The following is a 16,317-nucleotide window of genomic DNA, read 5'->3' as shown; positions in this document are numbered from 1 at the left end:
CTGCAAATCACGGGCATCGGCTGCTTGCAAGTGTCGCACAACTTAAAACCCGGGGCACGGGGCATGCCCCGACCCGGGCGCACTAAACTAAACTACTTCTAACTACAGGTACTACTATGAACTAACAGAGTCCAAGAGCGAAGCTACAGCAAAGCTGGAGCAAAGCAGTTCCAACGCACCTTCACTGGCAGCAAGAAGGAACTGAGGGTGGGGGGAGCACACAGTGCCCCTTATACCGCGCCACTCCAAGGGTCACTAGGGGCGCTCTCCTACGGGTACTGCTAGGAGAAAAACTTCCGGCACCAGTGCATGTGGCGAGCATGCACACCTATTGTGGAATGCACATGAGCAATCACTCGAAGAAGAACTAGAGGGAATATTCTTTCCTATTCCAGTATTCTTTGCCTCCTCTCCTGGAAGCATGGAAGCCAGCACATAGCTCTCTGGTTCTAACTCCTTTTTTTTCTTCCAGAGCCTCCTTTTCTGGATCAGAAGAGAAAGCAAGATACAAAGTAGAGGGATGAGGAGAGGAAGGGTCTGGTGCACGGGAGGCCGGAGGCCAAACCCAAGCACCTGTACCATACATCAATCTGGGCAGGTTCACAGCAGCAAGAGAAGTCTGGAGAGCATGTTCCAGGATATCCTATGCTCACTGATAGGGCAGATCTGCAGGAACTTGTTTCCATTCTCAAAAGGAATAATAGCTGTGCATATCAGATTCCTACCCTCTCCAACCTCACAGACTTGATTGTCTACAGCTGGTCTCCATTTTTGAAAATTTGCCCCTTCTTTTTCTGCCTTTTTTTTTTTTTTTTTTTTTTTTAAATTCCTCTAGCGAAACCACTGTATAGTATCCGGAAACTCCAAACATACATAATTTGAGACCATCTTATCTGTAGGCCATTTTTTAACATTCAAAATTAAAAACACAACATTTAAAAAGCTGTAATAGGGAACAAGGAGGGCAGGGATATTGAGGGTGAGGTGAAAATGTGGCCTAGTGAATGGTTGGGAGCATGGAGGGCAGCATGAAGGCTAATGGGGTTCTCATGGGGAATATGGGGGAAGAGAACAGCTCTGCAGAGCCTAGAAGGGGACACTTCTAGCCATACAAGATCCAAGATATTGAGACCATAAAATTGTCAATTTTAAATATAGAAATGATTTTTTAGGTAATTTTTGAGGGTTTTAATTGCTTTCAGAGAGCCCTTTACAGTTGGACCTATGGTAAACAAGGCAAAGAATCACCAATAAATTTTTGTAAGTTATCTAAAACTGATCAGTTAGTTTCTCTATAACATATGTGGCATATACCAAATGCATGATGGTGTGGTGAAGTAAAAATACTTTATTGACAGAATTCTTTTTAAAGGCCATAAACAAAGTCGACTATTTTCCTATCCTTTTTTGTTTGTTTGTATTTAATAGTGTGGTATATTTCTGTAATTACAGATCTATAAGGAACATTTTTTAAAATAAACCATGTTGATGTGTCTGTCCTTTAGACACTTCTTGGCACTGGACGTACTCAGCTAGTGAGTGTACCCAAAGCATGTTGTACAGTAGTATACAATAACTCCTCACTTAACATCCTCCTGCTTAACGTTGTTTCGAAGTTACGTTGCTGCTCCATTAGGGAACATGCTCGTTTAAAGTTGTGCAATGCTCCCTTATAACGTCGTTTGGCTGACTTTACAAGGGAGCATTGCACAAGTTCCTCTTCTCCGCCTCCTCCCCCCTCTCCCTTCCTTCCAGTGCTTAGGACTTTCTGGAAGGGAGGGAGGGAGCGAGGAAGCTGCCCCCCCCGCCCCAGGCAAGCATGGCCACTCGGAACACAGGGGCTTTAGGGGCTGCAGGGCCCTGGGCTAAGGGGGGCCCGGGGCCCTGGCCTGCAGCTCTAAAGCCCCTTTTGGAATGTAGCCCTGCGAGCACGGGCTGGAGGACTCAGGAGGAGCAGGGGCAGCCACGCAGCCAGCGGCCGGAGAGAAGCGGCGCTTTCCCCTTCAAAGCCGGCCGGAGAGAAGCGGCGCTTTCCCCAGTTGGAGAACACTTCAATCTCTCTGGTCACTCGATTACAGACCTAAAAGTCACAATATCACAACAAAAAAACTTCAAAAACAGACTCCAATGAGAGACTGCTGAATTGGAATTAATTTGCAAACTGGACACCATTAAATTAGGCTTGAATAAGGACTGCCAGTGGATAGGTCATTACACAAAGTAAAACTATTTCCCCATGTTTATTCCCCCCCCCCCCCGGCACGGTTCCTAACACCTTCTTGTCAACTGCTGGAAATGGGCCATTTTGATTACCACTACAAAAAGTCCCCCTCCCCCACCCCTTGCTGGTAATAGTTCACCTTAACTGATCACTCTCGTTATAGTGTGTATGGTAACACCCATTGTTTCATGTTCTCTGTGTATATATATATATTCCTACTGTATTTTCCACTGCATGCATCCGATGAAGTGGGTTTTAGCCCATGAAAGCTTATGCTCAAATAAATTTCTTAGTCTCTAAGGTGCCACAAGTACATCTGTTCTTTTTGCGGATACAGACTAACATGCCTGCTACTCTGAAACCTCTCTTACTGAGGGTCCCTTCTCCCCAACTTGGCATTGACAACTCAGGTCTATAGTAATGTCAAGTTCCCTTTCACTATCAAATGTCTGAAGGGCTACAGAATGAGTCTTAAGCAAACTGGTCTTGAATTGGGTCATGGAGGAGCATGTCACAAAGGCATCACTCTCCCCATGCGCAAGTTTTGGGCTCTTTATGCATGTTTTCCTGCTCCTTTGCTTTCTTGCCAACATAATTTATACAAGGAGTTTGAAAAAGAATCTTGATAAAATATTAACAACTGTTATGTTCCTGCACTGCAGGGACGTTGGGCCAAATTCAGACCTAGAAAAATTGGATGCAACTCTACTGACTCTTCACACATGCATGAAGGGTATCAGTCAGTTAGGAGAGGTGAAGTCAGGTAGGAACTATTTTACGTGGTATGCTCTCTCAGCAGCCCAGCCCATGAAGTTTCATCCTCTTACAACACATCTGAATAGTGACTTCATAAAGGACGTGTGCCAAGATGGGAGCAACATTACACCAGTGTGGGGTGTTATTAGAGGGCCCTAGATTGCTTTAGTAGGGACTCTAAAGCAAAAATGAAGCCAGTATAGTCTAAACGACTGCGTTCAATAACAACAAAGGCCCATCTGCCTCCATGAGTTAGGTAAACATTTCTCCATGAACAAAAACAAAGGCAGGGATTTTGAGGAGTGGGGGAAACTGCGACTGAAGAGGAAGAATCCCAGTTGCTTACTTAATACACCATCATCAAATTATTATCAACACTTCTTCAGCAACAATAAGTTTATTAGCACAACCAGAAGTATAAACATAACGAATATTTTAAAAAGGGCAATCTAGACAATGTTTTAATAAAATGGAGAACAAATGGTAATTAAAAAAAATTCTGATATAAAAAGATACCAGCACAAATGTCCAGTAAATTTGAAATGACCCACTATCCCAAAATAGGAAGATCCTTTGAAGGGTGGAGGGGTTTAACCAGTAGCAAAGAAAATACTGCACTTAAATGCTCGGAATATTTGACATTAATGTTAAAGCCATTATTTTATATCCACCAAGAACTATCTCCCTTGTGTCATAAATGCAGAGAATCAGTTTTTAGAGAACATCCAACATATTTTGCTTCTCCTATAAAACAACAAAAAAAATCATCTCTGTAGTAGAGAGTTCAAATCTTCAAGCCAATATTTTTAGTCAATATACATATGAAAGTTTGAAATGACTTTACAATGCCATTTGGTCTTCCCACCACCCAAAAAAACTTAATTAGCAGAAATATCGATTTTATTCTATACCATTCAATCTTATGAGCTTATGAAATATGAGCCCATCAACTTAGCACTAACCCCACCACGACCACCCACCCACTCACACACACACTTTAATAATGAAATAACAACAAAGGGGGAATGTATTCCCACATCTACATTTGGTCTCAGTAAAGTAACACTTTTAATTTTTAGCTGGGGTTTTGCTGAGCCAGTCATTTATTGTATCTTATCTTGCCACATGAGCCTCCAAGCGCTCGTTGAGATGACATGGTTTTATTGGCACCACTGAGGAAGCCTGCCTGGTTCAAAATATGCTGCCTGGACTATAACAGAGTCATGGCGTAAAGCAAACAGTATACAAGATCTGACAGTCTTAGGGTTACCAACCCTCCAGGACTGTCCTGGAGTTTCCAGAAATTAAAGACTAATCTTTAGTTAAAGATTGTCATGTGATGAATGCGCCAAATTGGCAACCCTAGACAGTCCTTCCATTTCAAGGGGTAAAGCAGCCTAGGCTGGATGCAATTTTTAGAAAAAATGATAGAAAGATAGTCCCTGTTCACTCAGAACACACTAAAATATTGTCCATAATGGTATGCAATTATTGCAAAAGTATTGGAACTGTCTAGCTCTCTTCTTCTTCTTCTCTTTTACATTTATAGGAAATGTTGAGTGCCTTCACATTCTTAGAAGACATGATAAATTCACATTAGAAGTGTAATCATTACAGTTAGCAGTAAGTGGCCATCTGTTAAAAAGTTTAAAAAAAAAATCTTCCTCAACATTAACGGTTACAAATTCAAATTCATAGATTTGAAGGCCAAAAAGGATCATTGTGATCATCTAGGGTACGTCTACACAGCCCAGGTCAACAGACACGGGTTTCTGCAGGTTGCATTAGCACTCTAAAAATAGTTGTGTAGACAGTACTTTGAGGTTGTGGCTCAGGCTGGCGCTTGGGCTCTGAACCCACCCCCTTCACGAGGCTTCAGAGCCAGAGCTCCAGCCTGTGGCGCATGTTCTACACAGCTATGTTTAGCCTGGCAGTGCGAGCCTGAATCTGTCAACCTGGGGTTAGGAGGCACACTGCCACAGGCTGTGTAGATGTAACAAAAGTCTGATCTCCTTCAAAACAGAGGCCCTAAATTTCTGCAACAAACCCATAGCTTCTGTTTCAGCTATAGCAGATCTTAGAAATGCTGTATTTGCAACTGTTTATTTGTATTAGAAAAAAGAAAAAAAGGTTGTCTTTCAATCATGTTTAATAATTAAAAATATTTCCCCCCTTTTCTCTAATGGATCAGCATTTTAGTACATTTAGAGAGTACTAGTGAAGATTGCTCACATTTTATAAAAACACAGTTAACGTGTTCTTCCTTGAAACCAGGGTTGTTTTTTAGGACAGGGCTCTGGTAAATACGGGCTTAAACGGGAAACTGTGAAAAATAATAGAGTAAGTGTCCAACAAATTCAGCAAGCAAAGAAAAAATCTTTTCAAACTTTGGATACATCCATTCAAAACTGAGGAACAGGCTCTCCCAATCCACTAAATCAAAGTTGATCTTCTGCTACAGAATGTGGCATGGCCAAATGGTCCTGGATTGGTAATCTGCAACTCTGCACGCTCTGATTACTTAATGCTTCAAGCCTATGACTACGCCTTATTGTCATTTTCATAAACTGAAATGTGTTTGACTTTTGTTTATATAATATTGAAAACTGAAATGAGTCATGACATGTATAGCTTCCTTTAGAAAATACTGAACCAAAATGTACGCGACATTCCAACTTTCAGTATTAGAATTACATATTGTAATACTACACCTCCTGCAGTTTTACTTTTTATTTGTACAACCCTAAATTAATCTATGAATCTACTGTCTTATGTAATCACAATTAGAATATGTAACAAAAACTAAGTGTAATGTGGTGTGTATTAACAAAATGATTTTAAAAATAGAAAATGCCTTAAACGGACTAATTTTTCCCAAGGTGATAAGAACCATGATTTTAGCTGGTAAAAACCACCTCTGGTAAATACTGAGCCATCTCTGCTTGAAACTGAATGTATCTTTCAGTTTCAGTAGAGCAAAAAAAAAGCATGAGTTGGATTTAAATAAGTCCTATGTAAAGAACTTAAAGTAACTACCAAAATCCTGGCTAATATTTGACAAGATACTGCATGGAACCACCTCACTGCTGTTCAATTATAACGGCAAAATATAACATTTGAAAACTGTAAGCCTCATGATTATTAAACTACCAGACAGCATGTCAACTGTTAGGGATTAAAAATCAGCAGCCAACATAATTAGAACATACCAATAGACCTACAACCACAGTGTTAAATTAAAAAATGAATGCCACAATTGTCAACAGTGGATGCTTAAAAACAGGATTCAAGTCCTTATTTTGGCACCTAAACAAACAGCCTGATTTTCAAATGTATTGAGCCACTGAACTTAATGGGAGCTACTGGGTGTTCAGTTCAGTACACAGTGTTTATTTAGGTGCCTAAATATGAATTTAGGATCCAATTTTTCAAGAACCCACGTTTGAAAATCTTGGCATTAATAGTTGATTAGGGACACAAGCCTGCACTCCTTGTGCATCTGAAACTCCTACTGAAGCCAATTAGAGGTTGGGTGTACAAGGAATGCTGATTGGGTCCTAGAACAATGCAAGAACCAGTAAGTGCATTACACCAAAATACTTCCTTCCTCTACTGGAATGCATGACATTCTTTTCTGATCTCTTAATTTTTTGATAAAGCACTGAACAAAATAAATTATGAGCCAGAATGAAAACGGTTCACTGAAATGTTAGATTAAAGAACAATTTTAGAATATACAACAGTATGTGCGACAGGTAGTAGTCATTACAATGAATCTAAAACCCAACACAGCTATGTCCAAGTTGATAAGCGGGCATAACATTTTTATCTGAATATTGCTCCTGAAAGAGGCTTTCATTCTTCTCAGATTATTCTTCAATGCCCCCGAGGGAACACAATGGGACCACTGATTCTTAGCCTCCTCTGCATACAGTAACTCGGGTAATTGTACAAAACAATATTTTGTGTTTAAATGACAGTATCACTTATAGAGTCTAGTGGTTGGCTTTTGAGTTGAGGGGGAATTTCATCAAGTAACGTCCATTTTAAAACATGATGGCTTGCATTAAGTGAAGCATATAGTAAATGTCTCATTTGCTGAATTGCCAGACTACAGCCCTTTGTACACTTTGGGTTGCCAACTTTCTACTCGTACAAAACCGAACACCCTTGCCCCGCCCCTTCTCTGAGGCCCCGCCCCCTGCTCACTCCATCCTCCCTCCCTCTGTTGCTCGCTCTCTCCACCCTCAATCACTCGCTCATTTTCACTGGGCTGGGGTAGCGGGTTGGGGGGCAGGGAGGGTGAGGGCTCCGGCTGGGGATGTGGGGTGAGCAGGGGGCTGGAGCTGAGTGCAGGAGGGGGCTCCAGGCTGGGGGTTGGGGTGCAGGGGTGTGTGAGAGCTCCCACTGAGGGTGCAGACTCTGGAGTGGGGCTGAGGATGAGGGGGTTGGGGTGTAGGAGGATGCTCCGGGCTGGGATCGAGGGGTTTGGAGGGCAGGAGGGGAATCAGGGCTGGGGCAGGGGGTCGGGGTGTGGAAGGGGGTCAGGGTGCAGGCTCCGGGTGGTGCTTACCTCAAGCAGCTCCCAGAAGCAGCGGCATGTCCCCTCTCCAGCTCCTACGCGGAGGTGCGGCCAGGCAGCTCTGCGCGCTTCCCCGTTCATGGGCTCTGCCCCCACAGCCCCCATTGGCCACGGTTCCCAGCCAATGGGAGCTGTGGAGCTGGCGCTTGGGGTGGGGGCAGCGTGCAGAGCCCCCTGGTTTCCCCTACCAGTAGGAACCGGAGGGGGGACATGCCGCTGCTTCCGGGAGCTGCATGGAGCCTGCCTTAGTTAGCCCTGCTGAGCCGCTGACCAGACTTTTAACAGCCCGGTCAGCAGTGCTGACCGGAGCCACCAGGGTCCCTTTTTGACCGGGCATTCCAGTTGAAAACTGGACACCTGGCAGCCCTATCTACACTAAGGGCATTTTCTAAAAACATCCCACTACTGCCAACGCTGATTCAATTTCACTCGTGTTAGCAACACTGCTGGGCACCTGAATGGGCCACTGACTGTGCTGCTGTTGCTATTATAAACACCATCTTGACTGGACCTCCCCTAAGCAGGGCTATGTGACAAGTTGTAGTCAGTGTCTCACACACACCAGGGATCCCAGTATTGCTAACAATAGTGAACCTGAGCAAGTGTTAGCAAAAGTGGGAGATTTATTTTTTTTTAAAAAAGGCCCTAGCACAGACATGGCCATTTGACAGGTTTCCTAGAAGCAGTGTTTGAAGTCATAGTGCAAGATAGCAATGTGATACCATCAAACACTTCTGTCAGGTTGTTTCAGTATTTAATTTTATTTCATTTCTTCTAAGTATATTTTTCCCCTCTTTTTTTATTCACTGCATTGTGACGGTTAATTATGAATGCTGGACCTATAAGAACGTACTCCTCTATGTGATTTATACCTTTAGGGTTCATTTTAGGCCTGGCAATGGAGTCATTAAGGCTGCTAATTGTCTCTTTAGCTCCTAATAGCTGTATTTGAATGGATGTAACATGCTGCTTGTACTGAATCTTACAGCCATTTACCAGTGAAACTCTAACGTATGCATCTCAATTAGTAGAATATACCATGAAATTAATATGTAGGACATGTATCTTCATGGACCTAATTAACAAGCCAGCAAATAATGCAAACACAGATCATACATTACTTTGTTATAAAAATAAATAAAAGCACCTACTAAACAAACAGGCTTTAGCTTGGCATTGACATGTAAATATTTCTTAATCTTCTACACTTGCCATTTAACAAGCATTACCAGTTTCAGCAGCAGCCAACACAGAAAATTCAAAAATTCATAATTTGGAAAAATAATAATACCTCTCAGCTTTACAATATTATCTTTCATCAGAAGATTTTAATGTACTTTACAACATTAACAAGGCCCTACGTTTTCAGTTTTTCTTGTGTTTAAAGTTTCCTGGGAATTTATCAATGTTTAATCCAAAAATTAAAAAAACAGTATAAATTTAATGCAAAAATCAACTCCAGAGTTTTCTGGGTAAATATCAGAGTTAATATGGGGGGACCGGCAGACAGGGAGAAAAAAACACCAATAGAGAAAAGTAAGTGCACTTCTGACCCAGCTCCTGGCTCTGGAAGAAGAGATGATGGCTCAGTAAACTGGGCAGCCCAGGTTATTGAACCACCTTCTCTTCTCCCAGATTGGGCCTGGAAGAGGCGGAGGAGGTGAGGTGCTATCTCCTCATGCTGCCTCCTCCACGTCTTCTGCTTACAGCCTGCTCCAGAAGAAGAGATGGCAGCTTGGTTACTCTGGCCACCCAGGTTACCAAGCTGCCATCTGTCCTCCTGGAGAGGGGAGCCGAGTCTGGGGAGTTCACTGATGTGCACATATGCATGTGCGTGTGTGAAAGTGTGCATCTCCTACTACATTGCCTTACCTTGACAGACAGCCTTGCATTTACACGTAGACTAATTTATTATTAACATAAACAGCGACCTAATGTAATGTATTGGATTTTCTAACATATAATGAGTATTTTCACGTACTTGAGTGGTCCAAAACTGGGATGACAACTTGAAAAAACCAAACCACAGTTTTTGTAAAACCCAGAAATTTTTCGGTAAAAATCTGTAAAAAACAAAAATGTACGAAGGGCCTTGAACATTAATTAGCCTTGCCTCACAATAATGCTGTGAGGTTGGGGAGTACATAAGAACGTTTTAACTGCTCCTCAATAAACTTTCTTGTAGAAAACCTGAATACCTGCACGTAAACAAAAAGTAACTTTTAAGTAGGCAGGTCTGCTTGACATTGATAAGAATGTTGTCAGCATCATGAGCTACTTTTAGTTCCTGCTGATCAAATCCTTATTCCAGTCGCAGAGTCAGGAAACACAGGGCGGACAGATACAGTTTGAGAACTGCAGCAGAGGACCACAAGGAACACACACATGAAGGTGAAATGTTATTAATTTTCCTAAAACAATAATTACTGATTGAGCATTTTGTCCTTACAACTCCATCTGTAGACTTAGTCCATTATCAATAGTACAGAAAAAGAACAGCACAAGAGACAGACTAAAAATTTCTAACTTATATGCTGTTACACTGTCTCCCTACATGGAAATAACTTGCATATTAATAACAATTAAACATGCAAAAGGAAAATAAACCCATCAAAATGCTGGCCAAATTTTACAAACTTGAGCCTAAAGTTAGGCACCTAAATCCATATTCGGCACCTACACAAGGAGCCTGATTTCAAAGATATTGAATACTCATAGCTCTTACTGTGGTCAAAGGGAGGTATGGATTCACATCACCTGTGAAAATCAAGCAGTTTTATTTAGATTTCCCAACTGTAGGCATCCAAGTGTAAAAATTGTGTTCAACAGGAACTGAGGGAACATATCACCTCAGAGGAGCTGTTCTGCCTCACAAAATGTACTTTTCCAGGCAGCATTTACACAAGCAAAGTGAGCAGCTGGATATCTAACTATCAGATTTCCATCTTCAAATCCAAGTTCTTGGGTGTGAAAATGTGCATGTTTGAGCTAGTGCACATAAACAGATAGGCAACTTTGGATATTTGGTCATTAAATAACCTGTCTTGGTTGGAATTTATTGATATAAGCTTTTATTAGTCTCTCAAATAGGTAATTGCTGGCTGTATAAAGGGGTACTACCGCATGGCTTTTGTTTTGTCAAGGCATCTTATTGCTGGAAGTTTTTTTGCATTTTAGTAAAAAATGTTACAAAAATTCTAGCACTTCGAAATTAACATGTTTTCTAAGTCAAAATCTTAATTAAGCAAAAGGAAATCCAATGTAAAATTATGATTATGCATTTTATTCTAAATTAAAATAAATAGTACTTTTCAGCTATACATTATCTTCCATGCAATCACACAGCCATTTACAAATTTTAATGAATGATTCCTCATGATCACCCTGTTTTACAGATGGGGAAACTGAGTCTCAGAGAGGTTAAGTGGCTTGCCCAAGGTGACACAGGAAGACTCTGGGAGAGCTGGGAGCAAAATCCAGATTTCCTGACTCTGAGTTCTGTGTCACCGTAACCACCTTCTACCTAGCCTTCCTCTCAACATGCAGAATGTATGAACCAAACATAGAACTGGAGAGGAGAATACTTTATGGAGACAGAAGGAGAAGTATTAAACATGATCCACAATATTTAATTTTCTCACATTGGGCCAAATCTAGCATATGTTAAAACCAGTGCTTCATTTGTAATGAAAGAGGTGCCGGGGCTCAGCCCAGGCACAAATTAAGCACTGATGCACCCTTATCCTACAACCAATATACCAACCCTGCTTATCCCTCATCCCGCACGCACTCCCAACCCTGCCTATCCCCCATGTACCCCCCAACCCATACTCCATCACAAACCCCCGTGTCCGGGGGGTGGGGGCTGGTGCTTTCATTTCCAAATGGGGCAGGGGACGCAGGAGACCAGTGCTGCCCTCCTCAACCTCAGCCATTCCCATTGCTCTTTCAATGCGTGTGTGTGTGGGGGGGGTGGGGGGGGGTGGGGGTGGGGTGAATTTTCTGCCCCACCCGATCCATTACTCCTGTACAAAGAGGCTGTGGGCCCCGCCACCTGAACCTGGATTGCTCGGCTCTCGGCCTGGATCGGGGCACCTGCCCAGCTGAAATCCCCTATGGGGGAAGAGCACCCCACCCCTCACGCAAGGGGGTCCAGGATCGGGCCCAGCTCCCACCTCCTCCTGGTGAGGGTCCCCTGAGGGGGACGGGCCAGGCAGCGCCCATCCCGCCAAGCACAGCTGCTGCTGGGGGCTGTGGTAGCCAGGATTGTGGGCACCATGGGGGGACAGCGACCCCTGGCTGGAGCGCAGTGCCGCTTTCCTGCTGGGTACATTTTGTGCGCCCCACTCCAACTGCTCCGCCTCCTCTGGCGGGGCCCTGCCAGCCTCCTAGAGCTACCCTCCTGCTTTGGTGCCCAGCTCCCCTGTCCTGCACTGCGCCCTGGCAGCATGGTCACTACCCCAGTGCCTAATGCCTCACCTCTCTCCTCGCTGCCAGCACTGGGGAGTTGCTGCCTCTCCTGGGCCTTCCAGAGGGCAGCAGCCTGCTCGTGGGAGCTCCCCACAAAGTGAAGGAGGCGCTGGTGCTGGCGGAAGCACTGCTGGGGGGTGGCATCCCTGGACCCGAAGGACTCTGCTGTCCATGATGTTGGAGCTCAGCTTGTGCCAATTTAGCTGCAGCTGCACTTGCTGGGTGTCAGGCAGGCTCAGTGAGCTGCTGGCCTTGCGCAGGGTATGTGGGCGAGGCGGTGGCACTGGAGCCTGAGGGGGAAGCGACTGCAGCCCCCGTGCAGAAAGTGCGCTCTGTGGCCAGCATGAGCCTCTTGCTTCCTGTGCCAGGACCGGTAACTGACCTGGCAAGCCCAGAGATGCCAGGGCTCAGACCTGGCACAAATTAAGCACCGGTTAAGGCTAATAAGGCTTCTCCTTTGAATCTACACTAGCAAAACCTGGACTCCACTAGTGGTAGGAACAGTGGAAGTGCTTGTGTACATTAGATTCACGCATTTTAAGAAAGTGTTGTCCAAGAGATATGGATTCAATGATTCAATAAGACCGTTAACTTGATAGACCAGATGTTATTTTGTAATGGTTATTCAATGTAGAAAATTCCTGTTCTCATGTAATAGTGACAGCTCTCTGAGATCCATCAAGAGCATGTCCTGTTATTATTTTGTAACCCTCCTGATTTACACTGACTTGCGGAGCTGAAGTAAACAGCAAATTGAATTTTGTATGGTTAATATAGGCTAGTTATCACTACACAGGTTCTGAATGCATCGGATCAGTGTTCAACATTATTATTTTTTAAAAGAATATTCTCTACCATGTAATTAAATATTTATAGGTTCAATTTTAGAGTCTATACCAAAGGTTACACCACTGTAATTACATCATCATGAATTCAAGTGCTTCAGAATGTACAGAAATTTTTAGCCACAACAAATATAAAACATTTTTCTTTTATTGATTTTTTGGTTCAAGTTCTTACAGACCTTGCTTCCTTCATTCTAATGTGACCATTAAGGCCCTTAATTTCCACAAGACTTTTTGAAAGGAACAAGGAGGAATTCTGCCACCTCAAACACAACTGATATGGTGCTTTTGGTAACAATTAGGGCTTTCCTGATGCTTCTAAGCACACCTATTTGAAATGAGCTCAAGCAGTAATGGAGGCAGCAAATGTTTGTAGCTGCTCTAGTTTTCTTAAAGTGAAATTAATAGATTCTTAAAAGAATGGGTTAATCTAATCCCAAATGGAAAGAAAGTATCTTGTACTATACACTAAACCAATAGCAAAATTTACTAGAATTACAATAAATGATAAGTAAAATGTACCTCCTGTTTTCAGGATGGGTTCTAAGATTTCTGGTCCTGAGCCTTCATACCATACACTTGTCATAACTTGACAAAAAATGTTCTTTATTGTCTTCATTCTTAAAGACTGCCTCTTATAAAGAAAGAACACTTGTTTATGTGGATTGTTATTTGCTGGCTCTGTTCCACGTTCTCTGTGGAAATCCATCTCTGTAGAAGTGCTGTGCATTTCATTCCTGTCCTTGAAAGGAGTATGTAGGAAATGTACAGATATTTGTTTTTAAACACTTGACATTTATGACTAAGAATTATAGTAACTGAGAAAGAAAGAAAGAAAGAAAGAAAGAAAGAAAGAAAGAAAGAAAGAAAGAAAGAAAGAAAGAAAACAAGATCAGAGTTACTGTCTTCTTAATACTTCAGAAAAAAAATGTCAAAGCCAGAAAGATCAAGAGCCTTACTATTTGAAATTTTTTAAATGATTTACTGGAGTCATAGTTTGACAAGCATTTTAAAAAATCTATGCCCTGCTTTGTAATAATTCTTCTTTTTTTGGTGCTGGCTATAAAAATGGCAGTTTGCATCCTGCTATAAGACAGTAAATCCTGTATAATCAAAAATAACCCTCCTCTATTGGTCTGCGCTGTTGGTGTTGTGGCAAAAAATATCACAGTATTCTGTTACCCCCATGCTGGACAAAGTTTTTCACTTCTGTAAAAAGCACAGAAACAGCTTGTACATTTTTGGATTGCATAGTAGAAGGAAGTTGAGCAACAGCTAGGAGTCCACCAGAGTACTGCAGAAAAAGGAGTGATAGGCTGAGGAGATTGAGTGAAGAGAAGAATATTCATTATGAATATCTTCACATCCATCAGAGGATGGAAGATTATGTAGGAAATCAAAGCTGAAATAGAGGGACCATAAAATAGTATGGAGGCAGAATGCATGCTATTTAAGACTGGTGGAAGAATGATCATGAAACACGAAGGCTAGGAGAGGGGGGGAATGTCTGATAGGAATATTATAGTGTCTATAGGCAATCTGGTTTTAATAACTCTCTCACCTATCAAAGGCAAACTTGTGAAAAATCTGTTTTTATCAATAATTTCTATGCTACTCTGAATTATTTACATGAACGTAACATCTATTTGATATTCTTTTAAAAACAAATTATAGTATGTGAACTTTAGTTAAAAAAGTTAAAAGGGAACTGATGAGAAAATCACAGTTCTTGTTATGACTATTAGGTAACAATGAGAAAATTATAACCCCAAACTTGATAAGAAATTGATCATAACTTCAGCTTCAATGCTGCACATAATGAGCAATTTCAGGAAATCATGAAGCACTTCACACTAGATATTCTGCTTCAGAGAGATTTAATCTCACAGGTCCACAACTAGGCCTTGACTTCACTAGGGAAAAAGTTTTTTTTTTTTTAAAAAACATGTGCTAGCTAATGTGGTAATTCACATGTGGTAACATCCTAGTGGACAGCTATAGTCTTCACATGTTAGTAGGGTGAGGAAAACAGTCAAAAAATTACAAGCAATCTGCTAATGACTATAAGCATCTATATGAAAAATGATCTGCTAATGACAACAACCCTTACAGGGAAAACTGCCATTGCCAATTAGTGCTATTGACTTCGTCTGAAAACTGCTAAGTATTATGTCCAAGTTACTGCAGATGCCATCCAAAAAAAATGAAGAAAAAAGTATGACAAGGAGGCCGTTGCCATTTGCTCAGACAATCAATAGGAAGTGAAAAAAAGTGAGAGAACTGCTCAAGTGCACTTACCTTGAAATTCTGATGTCTGGCTGTTCAGCACACACTATTTAAATTTTGTTGAGAAAGAATTAACACTTAACTATCCTCAAGCACATTGTGAAAGTTCAAAAATTCTTTCTCAGACATAATCAGCTTTGTGGTTGCTGATTTAAAAAGGAAGATTGTTACCACAAGCTTCCCACTGGTAGAATACTCAGGAAGACTGTTTGATTATATTTGCATCTATCTATTATAAGTATGTTGAAATTTGCCCTTAGCAGGAAGAAGTCTTTGGCTGAAATATAACAAGCAGCTTACACAAGGCACTCTGTAGAGCTACTAACACATGACTCCATTTGTGGGCTTTTTCACTTTTCTTTTCCAAGTGACTTTTTTCAGAAAACATACAGTTTTTCCAACTGACCGAAAATCAGAATAGCCCTGCCCTAAGGTGCACAAATAGGAGATTTCACTCAGTTTATTAGTTACCAAGGTCGTCTTCTATAGCTACTGGTCCTGAAACATGTCAGATGCATTATTTTAATGACGCTTTCGTCAGCATTGCCAAAATTCCATTGCGCTGAGCATGGACAAAGGAAGCAACAATAGTTTGCTAATGCAACATGTGAGGAAATGAGAGTGTATTGGACAAAAGCTCCCAAATATCAGTTGTGTTTTAACGCTACTGGACCCCTAATTTACAACTTTGGCTGCATCTTGACAGTGAAAATGTGTGTGTTTTGTTTGTTTAAAGGGTACGTCTTCACTACCCGCCGTATCGGCGGGTAGCAATCGATTTATCCGGGATCAATATATCGCGTCTCGTTAAGACGCGATATATCGATCCCCGAACGCGCTCACCGTCGACTCTGGAACTCCACCAGAGTGAGCGGCGGTAGCGCAGTCGACGGGGGAGCCGCGACCGTCAATCCCGCGCCGTGTGGACCCCAAGTAATTCGATCCAAGATACTTCGACTTCAGCTATGCTATTCGCGTAGCTGAAGTTGCGTATCTTGGATCGATCCCCCCCCCCCCAGTGTAGACCAGCCCAAAGAGATAGCTAACATAAGATCTCTATCTTGTAAAATCCTACCAAGAAAAGGCAAGTGGTAGTTTTATCTCAATATAGCTGGTCGAGGAAAACCCAAATGTAAAACTACCACTTGTCCTTTTAC

At 42.1% G+C, this 16,317-nt stretch overlaps 1 protein-coding gene across 4 annotated transcripts in view; it reads right to left on the bottom strand.

Annotated features, from left to right (window-relative positions):
• The window catches only part of LYRM4 (LYR motif containing 4), a 163,482-nt gene that overhangs the window by 39,834 nt on the left and 107,331 nt on the right, over positions 1-16,317 (bottom strand). Inside the window, exon 3 of one of the 4 annotated variants that reach the window (XM_065399136.1) lies at positions 13,518-13,692. The exons of the other annotated variants lie outside the window; for them this stretch is intronic. Coding sequence (XP_065255208.1) covers positions 13,684-13,692 — 9 coding nt within the window. The 3' untranslated portion in view covers positions 13,518-13,683. Of the gene's footprint in view, positions 1-13,517; positions 13,693-16,317 lie in introns of those variants that run through there. 4 annotated transcript variants of the gene reach the window in all.

The sequence above is a fragment of the Emys orbicularis genome, chromosome 2, assembly GCF_028017835.1.
Source record: "Emys orbicularis isolate rEmyOrb1 chromosome 2, rEmyOrb1.hap1, whole genome shotgun sequence".
In the NCBI taxonomy this organism is placed as follows: domain Eukaryota; kingdom Metazoa; phylum Chordata; order Testudines; family Emydidae; genus Emys; species Emys orbicularis.
This window is presented reverse-complemented; position numbering and strand designations above follow the sequence as displayed.